Raw genomic sequence first — 19921 nt, 5'->3', positions numbered from 1 at the left:
CTGATAACACCTTACACCTAACAGTCCTAACACATCGCCCGTGAGATAATGTTTCTGTGGTTATTAAATGTGATGTAATAATGGGAACCTACAATAAACCAACATTGGATAAAAATAATCAGGTTCCTAACAAAGTCGAAGTCAAAATAAAATTACACGCAATTTACTTTTATATTTTACAATGCTCTTTTGTTGAAAGTCAACCGTCAAAAAGACGTGGAAAGCTAAATATTATCGTTATTGATTGGTAATTTTTCAGATACTTACTCAAGAGGTGTCAGTAAAAACGTTCGAAGGTATTAATTAAGTTTTTTTGTCAGGTGGGAATAAAATCGTTAAAGAAAATGCGTGGTTTTTTTAATTGAATTTTTTTTTTTTTTTTTATAGTGAATACCTCACAAGAGTCCCAACTGCTCCCGTCTGGAGCCAGTGAGACTATGGCATCCCCAATTGGGGGATGTTGTGAGGCTGAAGGTAAGTGGGGAAGGGAAAGAGGAAGGTGGGGAAGTACCTGGCTATTCAGATCTAGTCACTAAACACGGCTAAAGCCATTTGGAGCAACGTTTCAATTCTGAATGGTGGTCTTACACCAGGGCGATACTGGTAGTATCTTCCACTCTGGAACGTGCCGCAAATATACTATATATTATTTTAATTAATTAATTGTGAAATAACACAAATTAATCAAATAAAATTTATTTGCGCACGCCGGGTTCGAACCCGCGACCTTCGGAATGGCAGTCCAATGCGTTACCACTGGACTATGCCGGCCGTCATAAATATCATTGGACTGAACTTAAACATTGTTGGAATAAGAAATAGAGGTAATAGACGAAAGGGGGTAGGTAACTGACATACGAGTAGTAAGCGTTCAATAAGATGAACATGGCTGAGAGGGAGATTATATATTTATACGAATGCCAGAGGGAGCGCGCTAATATTACAAAATAATCGAATATATTAATGAGCAAAAGCAAAAAATACTTAATAAAGGTTGACTTATTTATTTTAGTAAAGCTAAAATATATTAAGTAGTAAAAGATTAAGTATTTAACGATTTTATCCATACTTATAACATGTTGAATAAAATGTTTTTTTATAATTTTTGGAGCATAGTTTGCGATTGTTTAGTGATTACCTAAAAAATAACCTTTTTAAGAGTTTAAAAACTTTTAGTGTTCAAGAGACGTGTGTTATAATCATTGAGGTACTCTCAATGGTAATCGGAATTAAGAATGTTGGGTCTTAGATAACTGTCAGCAAAAAAACTGCCAAAACAGGAGACACTCGAAGATCTAAAGATCCAAAGTTAAAAGTAGGAAGGCTGATGAAAAAGCAGAAGCATATGAAACCATGAAACAGGCAGTTGATTAGTATGGCGATTCAATGTCTCAATGCCTTGTAAATGACACCATGAAACAGGTAGTTGATTAGTATGGCGATTCAATGTCTCAATGCCTTGTAAATGACACCATGAAACAGGCAGTTGATTAGTATGGTGATTAAATGTCTCAATGCCTTGAACCATGAAACAGGCAGTTGATTAGCATGGTGATTCAATGTCTCAATGCCTTGTAAAGGTCAATTAAAAAACCATGTATTATTAATATAAACAATTCATATGGTATTCAATTGATTGTGGCGTTTTAATGGCAGTCTTATCTGGTTTATTTTTAAATTGACCAACGGTTCCACGGTTCGGTATTAAAATATATTTTCTCACTATTCAACAATAAGAGATTTGTAGATAAAACTGTTAAAAGATTAGCGACGGGTAGTAAAACAGTTCCAGCTATTATAAATAATCACAATGTTGTTTTCATGCATCGTTCGGATTTGAAATACTTGCTTGACGCAAGTCAAGTCAAGTCGAAAGGCTAATAAATCACCCATTAGTTGCCAGCAAATGCATATCTACTGTAAATGATAGGTACATCAGAAGTCTAAAACAATCGGTTAAAAAAGTTAACTGTTCATTTATAAAGACTGTTTGAAACTATTGAAGCTATGTGAAAAGAATAACAGATGACAAGGCAACGAAAAACATGACCAAGCAGGTTCCCGTGTGGAAGCGATACAGAGACTGAGGAAGAGAGGTGGACTGACCATGTGGAAGAAGATTGTGGCAGGACGGGAAGCCTTGGGGTCTAGAAAAGAAAAGCTAGGAGCTAGGAGCCGAAGCTGATAATTTTTGTACGAGGCAAGTACTTCTACCATCAGAACGCGCCAATCAACATAGCGACTCAACTGCCAATTCTGCATTGAACATCAACATTTTCAACGTCACTTACAGACAGTTCATCATCTATCTTTGGACGCATGTCGTAGTAAAACTGCCCCATTACCTTTTTATACTGCCATGTATCTCGTGGTAGTTTTATAGAGAACGTTAATAAATGAATATAGAGTCGTCATGAAGATGATGCCAAAATCAATCATTTTAGAAAGTATTTCAAACTTTTTTGCTAACCACCTTTGTGAGTTAATAGTATTTAAATTGTGACGAAAATATTAGTAATTAGCTTACGAAACTTAAATATAATGATAGAAAAGATTACTATAAGCCTTAATCACCAGCACAAAAAAACAATCATCTGTCACTTAGATAAGTGGCAGGTTATGTATCTAAAGACGAAGTGTAATTATGTGAGCAATCAGTGTTCTCGGAAACTAGAAAATCCGTCAAACTTAGAGATTATCTTATCATATATTTGATTTTCTTTAGCACAATACTGCTTAAAAATCCAAAAATTATATAAATAAGATAAAATAAAACATTTTGTATTGTAAGTATTTACGTTAATTTTTACCTCACCTTTCATTCTGTTTTGCTTTCAGTAGTTCGAATTGTAAATTATGCAGGACAGTATCTGATTCTGAATATTCGTTTTTAAACGAACCAAAAAGAACGAACGAAGAAGATCTATCCATAATGACGCCTATATACCTGGTGTTCTCTGCAAATCGGATGGATGAGTCTCCCATTCTGATGAAAGGATTCCTGCCTCGGCTGAGCAAGCCCTTCATCAGGAGACCCACAGTCTTGTGAGGAACGAAGCTCAGTCTATTTCTCTTTCCCCATGCGAGAATCTCTCGTAAACCTTCTTCAGCCTTAGATTCAACTTCCCTTCTACTGTCCCTAGAGACTAAATAAACCCACTGTATTTAGTGAGATGAGTAAATGAAAATACATTGTAAAATTGACTAACTAAATAGTGAAACAAAATATTAAATTTCGGAAACAAGTTCGAACTTTTGATTCGCAGCCAGCAATTTGCCCGCCATTGTGAAAATGACTACATTGACTGACTACATGACTGGCATTTTTGATTTTGATTCATTTATTGATAAATCACAGAAAGAGAGACGGTCATAACGCCTCCCGCGTTCCTCGCAACTCGGTTTGTACCCATTTCCCTGATTGGTTGGTCTCTCAATTGGAGTGTATAATATGGTTTCGCAGAGTTATGGAGGCATTAATCTTTGTTGTATTCTTTCACGGATAACCAACTTGTTTGATTTCGCTTATAATGCTCTCCATGTGTTGACTTGGCTACAGTTAATTAAAACAGCTGAATGGAAAACATTATTGTGACTGAACAATGTTTACAATTCAAACGTTGGCTCTAAGCGACCTTGAATTGCAGTAAAATATTTTAAAATCTGAGCAAACACCTTGCTGAATTCTGCTATAAATCTTTAATTGGCCTAATAAAACTTTTTATTGGCGTTTTTTTCCGTTCGGCTAAAACATACTAATTTTGTTAGATCGTGAACGCTTTTATTTATCTTTTTAGTGCATAACGTTCATGGTCAATAATTCCGACATTTTTCGATGAACATCAAAAAACTAATGTCATTATTAACTGATGAAAACTGAAATAATCATTGATCACTTATTTGATCTTTTCGCAAACAGCGCAAAAAGTGGTCTCAGTATGATGCCCTAGATTTGTGGGTCAAGACATTCAGCCACTTGGACTTTTCAGCCACTCGGAGACGAACAAGCGAAAAAAAAGAGAGATAGATAGAGAGAGAGAGAGAGAGAGAGAGAGAGAGAGAGAGAGAGAGAGAGACGTTGATTACAGCGCTTTCTAAAACTGATTTGTTGATCACCAATAACTACAGATAAAGGTATAGGAAGATTTTATATTTTTAACCAGTATTATGCTAAAGCATATCAAATATGATAAGACAATCTCTCATTACGACTGATTGTCTAGTTTCCATAGGACTAAATATTTTACTTAGTTGAGAGACAGATGTTTTTTTGGTACTGCCATCATAATAATATCAGTTTTAAAGGCTTATGATAATCTGTTCTCTTATTATGTTTACTTAAGTTTTGTTAGTTAATTACCATATTTGATAAGCATAATTACGAGAGAGTGAGTGACGATGATAACAGCGCTCTCTAAAACTGATTAGTTAATAACCAATACTTAAAAAATTCAGAAAGAAAAACATGTAGCTAAATTTTACGGCGTTAGCTCTAAGATCAGAAGATTTTGTTGCTTCAGGAACCAACAATAATTTTTTGACTAACCTTCCAATCAATGCGCATTCTTTTCCATTTGACGTAACGGCTGCACTTTTGAAGGTTTGGTTGTCCGGGTCAGCAGAAGTCACAACTGTAGTAGAGGATGGCATGGCCACTAGGACGATGACGGTGATGATGGCGGCCAGTACTACGGCAAACAGGAGGAACTTTACTCTGAAAATGAAATGTTGAAACTTGTAGTAATAATTAGATAAATGATTAACAATTGTTTGTTTACAAATTTTCAATCTCTTCAAGTCGCATCATAAGGTCAACCAGGTCATTCAAGCAAGCATTGGAATGAAAGTTTTGTGGGTCTTGGTGCATCCTTTGGATATACACGATGTCTAGAATTTCCAAGTACAGGGTTTTCCAATAAGAGGTGGTATTTTGATATTCAATCGTAAAAGATCAATGGTTTCGTTGCTTGTGTAGCACATAGCGCTGTCTTGTTGAAAGTAAACGTTGTCCAGATCAATTCCATCCAATTCCAGTCTTAAAAAAATTATAAATCATCTCTCGATAACGCAATCCATTCACCGTAACTATTGCTCCATCCTCATTTTCGAAAAAGTAAGGTTCAATGACTCCGCCGCACCATAAACTGCACCAAACAGTCATACGTTGAGGATAAAGAGGCTTTTCAACAATAACTCTTGGGTTTTCCGAGCCCCAAATGCGACAATTTTGCTTGTTCACGAAGCCACCGAGGTGGAAATGGGCCTCATCACTCAAGATGATTTGCATTTGATTCACTCAAGTGAATTTTGATAATTTCAATGCGTTGTTGAAGCGTGTATCGTTCCATTTTTATTAATGGCGTGGTTTCTACTTGTCAAATATAAAAAAATGACAGCTTCGAAAGTAACATCTACCGAAATAGCGGGTTATTCAAAATAACATCTCTTATTGGAAAACCCTGTACAAGCTGAAACCTGGTGAATCTATAAGACACTTCGAATCGATTTTGTTGCATGACTTTTGTGATTTGAGATTACGTTTCCGGGTAAATCTAGTTCGTTCGAGAAGTTGAAATATTTTAAGTTAAATTAAAAAAACAAAAACGTGGCTAGGTTGTTAATATCTGTTGTATAATGTTTTTTATAATGCGTCAAAGTGTAGACCTGAAAGGTTTTTTATAATCCTTAAATTGCAGAAAAAAAAATCGAAATGATCAGATGGTTTGTTTTTAAGGTTTTCTGTTGATGTAGATTAACCATTTTCTCGCTTGTAGAACTTGTAGATACTATTGTAGAAGCACTTCATATAATGGTCAATTAAAAATATAGTTCTAATTTCTTGTTCTTATTATGAGGAGCGACAAATAAAAGATCACCCATCGTGAAAATATTGATACATATAATATTTTCAATTAACGATAACATAACACCACACGAATGGAAAAAACACAGATATGACAAAGAAAGAAGAGCACATCATAAATGAGTAGAGCAACGACAAATATTATGTAATACAACAATGAACGGAAGTTAATACTTTCAACTCAGCCTGAATTAGGTTTCGACAACGTAATAAACTATGTATTAGGTATAGGTGGCAAAACCAATGGCTTCAAAATGGATTCGGCGAGTGTAATAATTATTGTTGCCCTGGCATGCTAGCATGCAGTATGCAGCGTGAAGATTGTGATGATTACCAACCTTTAATAGAAGACGGCACTAGAAGAAGAAGAGTAGTGTAAATAACCTTCTTCGTCTTCTTCTTCACAAGCCATCAATGTTTCCAGTTTTGTCGATTCGTGGCGTTAATTACACATTCGAAGCCGACAGTAATTAAAATTGTTCTCCTGAGGTCATAAACCATTATTATGAAAATGTCATCGTCTTTTCTGCAGCCAAGAACTTCACGAATACCCGTCCAAAACAAACATGACCATGAAACCATGCGCCGCCATTGTTAACCTTTCAATACGGCCACTCCTCGGCCTCCAACCGTCCACGCAATATAGTCGTCCAGCTCTCCACAAAGCGACTTCGTGATGATGTCATCGCTGCAGCAAGGACTCGCCGCGGCCTTACCACGGAACAATTAGGATTTGGTGCTCCCACCACCAATTTTTATATAAACGAGCACCTTACATTGAAAAATAAAATCCTATTTGCCAAAACACGAGCCGCCGGAAAAGCTAACGGCTTTAAATACATATGGGTGCGGAACGGCAGTATTCTGGCGAAGAGGAACGATCTCTCTCGGGTTTTCACCATTCGCCGTGAAGGAGACCTTCAAAAGATAATCACACATGATCAGCAAAACATGTGACTACAAACATGTTACTGCTGTCTTCGGTATCCGCTTTCTCACAGTATTCTGTATCCTGTAATTTGTTTCTTTCAAAGCTACTCTATATTTTTGTTTACCGCGCAATATCCCTATAACTTTAAACCAATACCATGTTTCTCACATATTCATTCACATTCTAAAATGTCAACATATTTCACATTACTTGATCTAATAAGTAGTCTATGTTTTTTATGTAATTTCGAAGCCTCATATGCCCTGCATAATGTATCACTCGTGCGATTGTGGAATATGTCAAACGGCACTCCTACTCTGGTAAAATGATCTCATCATCATCTATATCCGTTTATTACCAGAACTGTGGTGGTATTAGGACCAAAACCCAGGAGCTTCTAATTAATGTATTATCGAATAACTACGACGTTATAGTTCTAGTTGAAACATGGCTTGTAGCAAGTATAAATACGGCTGAATTCATAGATTCGCGTTACACGGTGTTCCGACGTGATAGGGACCGTATACTCACTGGTAAAATGGACGGAGGCGGTGTGTTGGTAGCAGTGCGCAAGGAGCTTGCATCTTCCCGGCTCGATAACTGGGAAAATGGTCAAATCGAACAAATCTTCATTTCTATTCCGGTAAGATCTTTCAATCTCATCATATGTGCAGTATACATACCTCCTGCCTCACAACCTACGGTCTATGATACGTTCTCCAAAAACCTGGAATCTGTATATTCATCACAACCAAATAATACTTTTTGTGTACTAGGAGATATGAATCTACCAACTCTGACTTGGTCATTTTCCGAAGACAGCAGTCAAGGTCTCGCCTCCTCAAATACGGCTGCATCGAAAACTTTGCTTCAAGCAATGTCATTGATGGACTTACTCCAATATAACTGTATACCAAACCATAATGAAAAATACTTAGACCTCGTATTCTACAGTCGCGAAACAAATGTTAAACGTAGCAACAACCCTCTCCTCTCAGAGGATAGACACCACCCAGCCCTTGAATTTGATATATCCTTCGTAATTCAACCAAAAATCAAAAACAAAATACAGCGTAGGCGCAATTTCAGGAAAGCTAATTATGCTCAGATTAATGAGGACATTAATTGTATTGATTGGTTATCTGAAATCGCAAATTTATCAGCCGAAAAAGCAGTAGATCGATTCTATTTAAAAATAAACAATGTAATTGATAATCTTATTCCAGTATTGGCACGACGAAATGACAAATTCCCCATATGGTTTACTCCAGAACTTATTAGGTTATCAAGGAAAAAAGATAAAGTCTGGCTCAAATGGAAGACATATAAAGGTCTTTCTGACTATCGTGAATTTTCCTTCTTACGTGCTACATACAAAAAATTGACTTATGAAACCCGAAGGTTATTTTTTGACAACATCGAAAGTTCATTGCAAAATAATATCAAAAGCTTTTGGTCATACATATCCTCATTAAAATCGTCTGATGGATACCCTGCTGCAATGTCCTTCGAAGGGCGCAAATCTAACGATGCCCAGGAAATTTGTGATATGTTCTCTGAATTCTTTAAGTCAACATTTGAACCTTCCTCTATCAATGACCCAATTATTAACATTGACCAACTCGAGGAAGTTCAGGACTCTGGACTTGCGCACATTCACACAATTAAACTAACGGAAAAAGAAGTGCAATCGAGTTTAAAATCGATAGACATAAACAAGGGTGCGGGTCACGATGGAATACCGGCGTTTTTCCTTAGATCTGCTGCGTCGTCACTGTGTGTGCCGCTTACCATAATATTTAATAAATGCCTGAGTGATGGGGTTTTCCCTGATAGGTGGAAGTTGGCCTATATTATACCGGTCCACAAGGGTGACTCGCGTCAAAGAGTGGAAAACTATAGGCCAATATCCATTCTCTCGGCGATCCCTAAACTATTGGAAAGACTTGTCCATGACAATATATATCCCCAGCTTGCTGCCAAAATTACTGAACAACAACACGGGTTTGTAAAAGGCAAATCTACCACGAGTAATTTACTTATTTACTCAAATTTCTTATTTACTAGCATGGATCGAGGCCACCAGGTAGATGCAATATATTGCGATTTCAAAAAAGCTTTCGACAAGGTTGACCACCTTATTCTTATTAAAAAAATTATGTACAACGGAATTAGAGGAAATTTATTACGTTGGTTTATCTCATATTTAACAAAAAGACAACAAGCCGTATCATTACGAGGACAGACTTCTACATGGGAACCAGTTACTTCTGGCGTGCCACAGGGGTCAATCCTGGGTCCGCTGTTGTTTATTCTTTTTATTAACACTGTTACTAAATGTTTCGTGCATTGTTTATATCTTTTGTACGCTGACGACATAAAAATATTTGCCATTGTTCGGAATTTAAACGATTGTCTTCTCATACAAAGCGACTTAGTAAGGTTCGAAACGTTTTGCAATGAAAACAAAATTTACCTAAGTTACAATAAATGTAAACAAATAAGTTTTACTAAAAATCACAACGCTATCAAACACAATTATTGTATTGGTAATTATTTACTCGAGCGCGTTTACTGTATAAGAGATCTAGGCGTACTTTTTGATTCCAAACTGCACTTCGATGCGCACATAGATAATATTGTGAATAAAGCTTACAGCATGCTAGGATTTGTCATCAGAAACAGCCGTGAATTTCGAAAACCTGAAACATATCTTCTTCTTTACCACACTCTGGTCCGTTCTCAACTTGAATACTGCACCTCCATATGGAATCCACTTTACGATATCTATAAAGAAAATATTGAAAATATTCAAAAGAAATTTCTGCGATGCCTCAATTACAGAATGAGCGCACCCAAACGTGGGTACATGAATATGCTCTCGAGTTATAACGTCTCCACTCTATCTAACCGGCGAACATACCTTGATCTCATGACTCTGTATAAAATCTGTAACAACGTTATTGACTGTCCCGACTTACTGAAATTGATAAACTTCAAAGTACCACCCAGAGTAACAAGGCTTAACGACTTATTCCACATTAGCAGGACGCGTACAAATGCTGGTGTCAGGGATCCAATCAGAAGAATGTGCGAATCACTTAATCAGAATCAAAACCTCAAGGACTCTGACTTATTTTTTGATACACGCACTACTTTTAGTAGAAAAATGAAGACTGTTTTCCTACAAAGTTCAAAGTAAACAACTTAGACATACTTCGTTTAAATATATTTATATATTTTTTACTTTCTGTTTAACATTGTTTATCTATTTATATATATATATATATATATATATATATATATATATATATATATATATATATTTTTTGTTTTACCCTCTAAATTTTTTCAAAAATAATTTGTAAATTCTTAAAAGGATATTGCGCATTTCTTTCATATTTCTATTTGTAAAATAATATTCTTATGTATATATTTTTCCCCTATTTATAAGTGAAAATATTTGTAAATGTTTTCTGCTGTTTAAGTTAATTCGTGAGAAATAGTTTGGATGCAGGTGAATTCTCTAGTTTATGTTTCGTATATATTTTTGTCAATTGATATCTGTATCTGTTTTTTCTCCTTAATAAAAAAAAAAAAAAAAAAAAAAAAAAAATACCAAACTGGACTCTTTTTAAAAATAGCCCCATTTTTTTCAAAATGTGACGTGAGTATTAGCAATAGCAAAAAACGTAAGTTAGAATTTTTTTAATTCTACTTATTTGATGTTTTCAATACATTATGAAATATGACATTTACAAAGTGATTTTATTTTTCAATTATGTTGATAGATATTATCTAGGGACTTTTCTGTTCATTTTATCAAATGATGAATTGCTATTAGTCCATTATAATTATGCGGTTATTAAAAATAAGTTTTAGCAACGTGTGATTTGAATGTCTTCTTGTCAATGCTATATCTTCGTTTTCGAGATACACGTTGTTTTTGTATGTATCTAGAATTATTAATGTAAATATGGTAAGTTCATAAATGTTAAGTATTATAAACTAACTATATGAATATAATATATGTCTCCTTATAAACAAAATACACAATAAACTCATACATACACATACAGAATTCATTAAAACTTAAACAGCAACACGATAATATACATTTAAACACCATACATACAACATATATAATTGCCTTCTAGACAAAATTACAAATGAAAAAAGTGTAGGTACATTAAAAAAAAAGTTGACTTTTATGCTCAATCAGCAAACCACTGAATAATATTGTTATGTAAAGTATTTAAAAAATGTATTTATTTTAAATAATTATAAGCAATAATTAGTCGCCCGAAATATCAATACAAATTGAAAATATCTGGGAATCGAACCCGTACCTTCTGATGACCGGTCAGGTGCTCTGAACCACTGAGCTATGTCGGCTTATTTCCAACCCGCCAAATAATTCAATATGTAATAGTACCTCAATCAAAAGTTAATGCTTATTATATTTTTTCCACCTGTAAACAACCAACTTTATTTTGTAGGAAAGGTGCTAAATTTCTCACTAGATCACGTCGAGACATATAATATCTTCATTTATTGGTGAAATATTTTTGAATGTCAAATATTAATATTTTTTAATGATAAACTAAAGTTTATAAGACAAGGTTTTATGCATAGCATAAAGGATAAGAAATAATTATAAGCAATAATTAGTCTTCTGAAATATTAATACAAATTGAAAATATCTCCCGAGTAAAAATAAATGCCGCCAACGGGTATTGAACTCGTGCCTTCTGATGTCCGGTTTACTCATGAGATATTTTCAATTTGTATTAATATTTCAGGAGACTAATTATTGCTTATGATTATTTGTTATCCTTTATGCTTTACATTTGCAAAATACCGTCAATAGATGATATTATCAATTTAAAGTGTTTTTTTTAATAATATTTGAAGAAAATGAATTGAAGTGTTCAGGAAAGTTAAAGAAAATATCATCAGGTGCTTCTCTCAAACATTAGTACGAAATCGATTGAAATAATCAATTTTGTAAAAGGGTTTGCTAAACGATATTGCTGGAAGATATTAAATAATATTTACGTAGTTTTGTATTCTTGTGACGCTAATAGGTTTTTAAAGATGGTTTAAGTAATAAATTACGATAATGATCTGAAAAACATGTTACGTTTTATTATTTTACAATGGCATTGGTTATAATGGTGTGATCATCAACTAACTACCAGAAGCGAATTATATGAGTAACTGATGTACGGTACATTTATAATAACATAGTATGTACACTGTAAGATAGTTTAAACGATTATAATATTGCGTTGTATACATATTAAGTCTACACCATGTTTTGAAAAGAGCAGATTATTACGAGGTGTAATAGAATAAAAATGTTAAAAATACAATAGACACTAACTTGAATATTCAGTCCAAATTAAGAAGTTACGTCAAAATAAAATGTTAAAATAATAAATTGTATGAAATTATTATAATAAAATACCCGCATCAAGTGATAATAATAAAAATTTCTTCCAGTAGGAATGCAGGGGTATTCCATATTTCGGAGTAATAAAACAGAAAATAGACAAAATAACAATATTTAGAATAAAAACAGAAAATAGACAAAATAACAATATGTAGAATAAAAACAGAAAATAGACAAAATAACAATATGTAGAAAAAAAACAGGAAATAGACAAAATAACAATATGTAGAATAAAAACAGAAAATAGACAAAATAACAATATGTAGAATAAAAACAGAAAATAGACAAAATAACAATATGTAGAATAAAAACGGAAAATGGGTCGAAGAGAAGAGAAGAGCACGCGGGCTAGCTGGCGGTGCAGATTTGATTTTTATACTTATCTACAGTTATATTCCGAGAATGATGTAATTTCATACATCTGAACTTCCAAACAGGAAGAAGGTCACGGTCTACACGAGATATCGAAAAAATACCAACATTCCCTTTTCCCACGCCTTAAAGCAAGTTGGGTATTTGTGATGAAATTTTACACACTTTAATTTCAAAATAAGAGGAGAACTAAATCAAGAAGAGAGAAGAACAACGCCGGGAATGTGGACTTTATCTAGTATTAAATATAAATTTACATTTTTTAGCTTCTACCAGCAAAAATTAATTTGTCTGATTTATTTAGATACATATATTAAAATATTATCATAATATGACGACGCCGATATATTAACTGAAAAATCGATTTAATTTTAAATCAAACAGATTAAAAACATTTTACCATGTAATGAAAGTAAAATAAATAGTATAAGGACTATTTAAAGGTGATAGGAAATAATAAATATTGGCAAACAACTTTGACAAATAGATCCGTGCGGATAACATAAGGTCAAAATAAGTTTTTACAGTTATATGTTATTTTTTATGCGTACTTTTGACATGGTTTATAAATTGAATTTTATGATGCGTAACCAAAAAAAGTTAAATACCAGCAACAATATTATCTTCTACAAGCAACAATATTACAGCCAACAGCTTACTACAGCCAACAATATTATCTTCTACAAGAAAATTTTAATCAGCTGACAAATAAAACATTAAGGACGGGTTGTTTCAGAGAATTTTAACAATTCATCAAATTTCAATTTTGGCTTTTCAAGTTCTGTGTAGGTTCTACTTAAGTTTTGTTATTTTCTCATTATTGGCCCGTTGTTTCACGAAACTGAAATAATAACAGAACCTTCACAGAATTCGAAAAAAATTGATGAATTGTTAGAATTTTGTGAAACAACAGGTCCTTTAAGTTTTAATTTCTGTGAAAGATTTTTTCAAATTCTCTAAAGCAACTAGCCTATAAGGATGTAATAACAGAGCTTGAATAGGACTTTCACAAAACCTGAAAACGAGTGTTTTAATTTGATGAATTGTTCTAATTCTGTGAAACAACCCAACCGAACACTTTTTTTAAAACAAATATTGTATCGTTTTGGTGATATCTAAATCTTATGCAAATATGTCAAGACATACGGATTTGCTCGGCGGATCTGTTCGTCGAGCATGCTCGGGATACGATCCGCCCGTTTTATCGCAGAATTCACACACATTTGCTCGCCATCCACACGTGAACATCCGGACATTCGGAGATTGGGACATTTGAGTGGCGAGCATTTCATTGTGATGGTATGACCAAGGAAATTTTACCTAGACTTAAAGAAAAAAAAACCTTTTCACGTGAAATATAAAAACCACAAAAGCGATTTTTTTTACAAGTGCGGTGTAATTCTCGAGGCAATCTGGTAAAATTTCGAAATATTCAGGGGAATGTTCTGGAAACATTGAAATTCTCCAGAATCTTATGCTAAACAACCCCGCCCTCTCAGGGTATGAAGATATTCAGGGGGAATTCAGTACTTGAGGACCTCGTACAAACTCATTCTGAAATCTAAGGAAAAAAAATATTTGGGCATACCATCAATGAATGCTCTTGACGGACACCGCACAGTGGGCTGAAAATCGCCTTTCATAGACATAGAGACTTGAATTTTCAAGGGTCTTTTTTTTTGGATAGAAATGGATTCTGTTTTGGCTTGCAGTGTTAATAAAATATTGTAAACTAGACAAAGCATACTCATATGTAAAGCATTTAAGCATTAAAATGAATCATCAACATAAAAAGTTTTTTTTTCAACTTTGAGGATTTAAAAAAAAAAAAATCGCAAGTTGCGCCGAAGTATGCGAAGTATGTCAAAAAATTACAAATAAATAGTAATATATCTGTGTGTAAGGATATAATGGCCAACCTTATGATTCCAGAGATAGCCTCATTTTTAATGTCAATGCCATACAAATTTTTCATAAAAAAATGATAACTCCTTCATTTGTACACGCAATTGCTTCATACGAATTATTATAGCATAGTAATGATCAGCAGAATCCATTTCTAGCCAAAAAAAAGACCCTTGAAAATTAAAGTCTCTATGTCTATGAAAGGCCATTTTCAGCCCACTGTGCAGCGTACCGATGGACCGAGCCGATCTGTCCGTCGCGAGAAAAGACGGGCGGATCAGTGTGTGAATTCTGCGCGTATTACAGGTACATCAGAACTAGTAGTTATATTATATCTTAAAAACCTATTTCTTGTATTTTTTGTTTTGTGGGTTCAAATTGATTACTTTTGTTTCATATTTTGTATTGCATTATATTTTTTATCAGCATGTAAATTTAAAAAAAACTTGTAAAAATAATAGAAAATGTTAAAGAGTTAAAACGACGTAGGTATGTATGTATCTACTTATAAAACCCATTATGAAGTTATATTTCTGCAGTTCGATATATCTAAATTTATCTTTTATATATTTTTTATTATTTTATTTAGGAAACAAATAGTCATTTATAAATTTAGCATAAACAGCATTTATTTAAAATATTAGACCAATAATCTTCCATTAATTCTAGTCGTTGATTCAATATTAAAGAAATATAAAAAAAATAAACAGTATAAGGAATTACAAAATGTTATAAAACAATTAAAGACAGTTAGTAGTAATACAGTTTTCGCATGATTATAACAAAAACAATAAAATAAAATAAGATGATAGGATTATTTCACAAAAAAATAAGTGTAATTCTGACATTTCGAAAAGCTAACATCCATTATTTCTAATTAGTATAAAACAAAGTCGCTTTCCGCGTCTTTCTGTGCGCTTAGTTCTTCTAAACTACGCAACGGATTATGATGGAATTTTCACTAACATTTAGAGAATTTTTTCCGGAAGGTTTATATATACAAAAGATGCATATTATATTTACAGAAAGTAGAGAAAAGTTGTTTTGGAATCAAGTCGTAAAAAATATTTTCGGGCGCTTACATTGCTAACGCTGGCTAAACTTTATAACATTTATCAATATAGTGTACTACGCATAGACATATGAATATTAGTAGACCTGCCCTAAGTGATTAAAAGCGTATTATCCCCACTCCCCATACCGGTTCCATTGGAGCCGGCTGGGCTCGCGTATAGCCTCAAGTGAAATTTGAAAACGTGACGTCATCATTCTTGTGCGAACTATGGTCGAGGCATCATCGGTTCATTTTACGAAATAACACGGCAAAATGTTGACTTGTGATATGAAAACTTGTAAAAATAGATGTGAAAAAGAGAATAAACCCAATTGTCGTATTACATTCCATAAGTAAGCATTATTTTACTTTATTTTAAGCTTATTCACACCGTATTATATGGATCAGTTTTATAAACATATACTATCACATCACAATGTAGCGATTCTCAAGTGTGCTCATCGTTGTTTACTGGGGTAAGTAAATTATGAAACATTTGTAAAAGTGTCTTAACCAAATACTCTGAAACTAACTACGACTCTGCAAACAGAAGAAATTTACTTTGCCGAATTTGGACTTCGCAAATTAGTTCATAACGTGGCGAGTAATTTGCGCTCCCATGTAAAAACGTCTATTCATTCAAAAGCAGATTTTACTTTTAAGAACTAAATGGTGATATTATAATGCGAGATGCCTATTTACTGTCAGATTGATTTATTGACGAATCACAGTCAGCTTAACCCCCTTCGTTCTTCAACAGTTGATTTTACCCCTCGCCATTATCTTCTCGTCTATTAATTCCTATGTCTGTGGTACTACGGAATTTTACGAGTATAACTTAAAAAGGCTTCACAACCTCAAAACTTTCCCTAAGTCCCCGAACAACGCCGGATACACCTCAACTAGTATTGTATTATCAGATTTTGTCAGGGACAGAAAGGACAAATGCGCGACTCTATTAGTATAGAGGTCGCGAGATCCGGCAAAATAAAAAAAGTTTGAATCGGCACGGGTTTCATATATATTTGTGTTTTTATTATTATTATATATCTACTTAAAATGATAGTATAATAAACAGTAAAATTTTCCTCAAATATCAATATTAGTTTTAACATATCTATTAAAACCAGCAAACAGGTTTCTTGAATGCAAACGTGAACGATAAACCGGTTAGTCCATTATGTAATTATTAATTAATTAATACAATTCTAGGACTGTTGTATGAAGTCACATAAAATTGCTATTCTACTTGTATTGTATTGTTGAAATTATATTTTTATCTCAAAATTTTGGTGATTATTCTCTTGGCGATGCCATACGTAGTAATGCAAAATCATGTGTTTTTGGTTTGAAAATTTGGTCGCCTAGAAATGTTTCAGATGCTTTAATTAAATACTGCGAGTAGAATACATCCTGGCCTTTGAAATAATAGAGTATTTTTTAAATAAGTCTTTTATAAGCCCAGAAAAAAATTATGTATAAGGCCTACGAAAACTGCTTAAAGTTCTAATTCTCTTACTTACAAACCCATTTTCGGTTATGGTTTTATTGTATAGTGTGGAAAATTAAGTTATTTATAAAATTTTTGTTCCAACGTAAACCGGTATTTTGGAACTTTAGTTTTCGTCCATCAAAATTCTTTTTTATTATATTATTTTTTTGTTTCATATGTCACCATATTTGAATAGTAAATAAAGCAAAATAATGTTTGGAAATTATTATTATTAACGCACAAATAATTGCCAAAGTAGCCTCTAGAATCATGCATACGTGGATTCTCTAATGGCCTATAATTTATAATTTAAAACACAAATGAATCAAATAGCATACATCGGTACTAGACATTTTTTTGATTAAAAAAATAATTTTTCATTTTGGTTAAGTATTTTAGCCTGAAATTCAAATGTTGTATGAAAAGGGCCGAGGGCTAAGAGAGTGAGACAGTAATAGCTTTAACCTTAAAGTGGCCAAGGGAAGTATTGTTGTATTTCGGTAGAAATTCAGAATGCGGGACCTTATATAAAAGATAAGCACAAAAACAGTCTACATTATTTCGCTGCAAATATTTATTATAATATTTAAAATGCCTTACAGTAGCCATTATAGGCGGCACGCTCACCGGGTAGAAAAGATTATCGCCTCATATATGCGCTCACAGTTGACAAAGGGAGATTGACGAAATGTTCCCTGGTACTGAACAATGTATTTTTTTACAATACGATATACATGGTGTACGGGGGTAACGTATAATAATTTCGGGGGATGATTCTTTATGATTTCAGAAGTTGAGGAGTTAAATAAATTTAAATGCACTCATTTTTATCATTTATCCATTATCCATTTTGAAATAGTTAGTTATATATTCATAGCAAAATTATTCATAACCAAACTTGTAACACTACATTAGGCCTTCTTTGGCCATATGAGCAGCAATGAATGCGATTGATACCACGCTAAATGATGCAAGGAGGTCCTTGAATTTTAATTCAGAAAAATTATTTCCCAACATTATTAAATCTACAAAAAATATTTCGCCAACATTATTTAACGTTCTATATTTGCTCCTACTTCCCAGAGGGAAGTATACTCTAATAGTCTAGTACCATCATTCAGAATAAAATTTGGTTGTAATAGCTTTAGCTATGTTACCAGATCCCACCCTTTCACATACTCTTCTCAATCCCTATCCCTTCTCTTTTAGCCTTACAGCATTCATCAAATAGTAATAATAATAAAATAATTTCTCTTGTTTCCTCATAATAATAACATAATTTCATTGGATCCCTCATCAAAAGAGTAATAATAATAATATACATTTACTGGCTCCCTCATCAAAGAGTAATAATAATAACATAAATTTACTGACCTCATCAAAGAGTAATAATAATAACATAAATTTACTGGCTCCCTCATCAAAGAGTAATAATAATAAAATAGGCTCACTCATCAAAGAATAATAATAATAATATAATTTCATTGGCTTCTTCATCAAAGAGTAATAAAAATTATAACTTAAATTTACTGGCTCCCTTGTCAAGGATTAACAATAATAACATAATTTCCCTGGCTCCCAGCAGTTAAAACATTGTTGTGTATTTCTAATAAAAGCAGTTCAAATTAGTAATAAAACAAACTAAAAAACACACTTACTTTTTACTTAAAATCATTGTGAATTCTTATTATATACACTGACTCAAAACATTTAGTACGTATCTTAAAGAAAACACTTTCGCTATAAAGTTACACTTGAAATAAACAACGTTTCATATGAAATATGCAAGAAATACAAAGGATTTACTTCAAACTATTTAAAATTTCAAATGGTTTCTTTATTTAAGTTGTATAACTTTTTATGATAAGTTCACGGCAGCCATATAATTGAGTATCTTTATGAGAGTAATATAACAAAATGAATTTTAAAGTTGAATGATTGGTCGAGTTTAGGAGCGGAACGGTCCGTACCTGAGCGCGGCAAATGCAGGACTACCTGTCTCGGACATGAATACCTCACTCAGACACTCAATGAACTATTGTCCAATCATTGCGATATGTGCGAAGTTATCGACGGTAGAATGGGGTTAATATGTTAACTATGTAGTATTGTACTTTTTTGTAGAATGTGATGCACGTAATCTAGATGTCAATTACAAAATGTGTTTGAAGTAGTAAGCACCTACCCATCCAACATAAAGTTTTGATATATTGAGATTAATTTAAATAATTAAATTGTAAGATATGAATGTCCAGTTGGGCGAAAAATCAAATAAATAAATCACCCACCTTATAAAAAAAAGAAGTTAAATCGTAGTTGTGTTATTTATTGTTTTGTGTTTTTATTATTTTTATTTAACTACATCGCCACGACTGTTAATCTCCATTATCATGCATAGATCCACATCCCTCCGTTTTGAGACCTTTAAGCATCCCATAGTGATGCACACAAAAACCAAATTACACTCCATTAAAAATCACAGTGATACATCATGACATCTTCCATTGGTCTCTACCCAGCGCTACCCACATTTTGTATTTATAATCTGAAAAACTGCATTATTATTTATTATTTTGTTATTGGATAAACTTACCTTTTTGACCCTTTACCCTACCTACCTTATGATGATTTAAATGTGCCATTTTCGATTCGGCGGCATGTGCAGCGTTTTATATGTCATTATGACGTTGTAGCCAGTTGGAACCGTTTCGGAATATGTGGTTTTAGATCGTTTGAAAATCAATAATTATTAATTAAAACATTAAAATTACACAATTTTAGTAATGATCAGAATCGAGAAAAAAAACTTTAAATGTTCCACAATCTTTCAAGGCTGTTATGCTGTTGTG

The 19921-nt window shown here is 33.2% G+C and overlaps 1 protein-coding gene across 1 annotated transcript in view; it reads right to left on the bottom strand.

Annotated features, from left to right (window-relative positions):
• LOC149420298 (scoloptoxin SSD14-like) overlaps nt 1-19078 on the bottom strand; it is a 42290-nt gene extending 23212 nt beyond the window's left edge. Inside the window, exons 1-2 of the mRNA XM_089636077.1 lie at nt 18731-19078; nt 4547-4714 (exon numbers count right to left, since the gene is read on the bottom strand). Coding sequence (XP_089492203.1) covers nt 4547-4714; nt 18731-18747 — 185 coding nt within the window. The 5' untranslated portion in view covers nt 18748-19078. The remainder of the gene's footprint in view (nt 1-4546; nt 4715-18730) is intronic.
• Between the last annotated feature and the right edge of the window lie 843 nt (nt 19079-19921).

This window comes from Hesperophylax consimilis, chromosome 10 (assembly GCF_061612785.1).
Source record: "Hesperophylax consimilis isolate HC1 chromosome 10, BYU_Hcon_1.0, whole genome shotgun sequence".
NCBI lineage: Eukaryota > Metazoa > Arthropoda > Insecta > Trichoptera > Limnephilidae > Hesperophylax > Hesperophylax consimilis.
The sequence above is the reverse complement of the archived record's forward strand: the minus strand, read 5'-3'. Positions and strand labels throughout refer to the sequence as shown.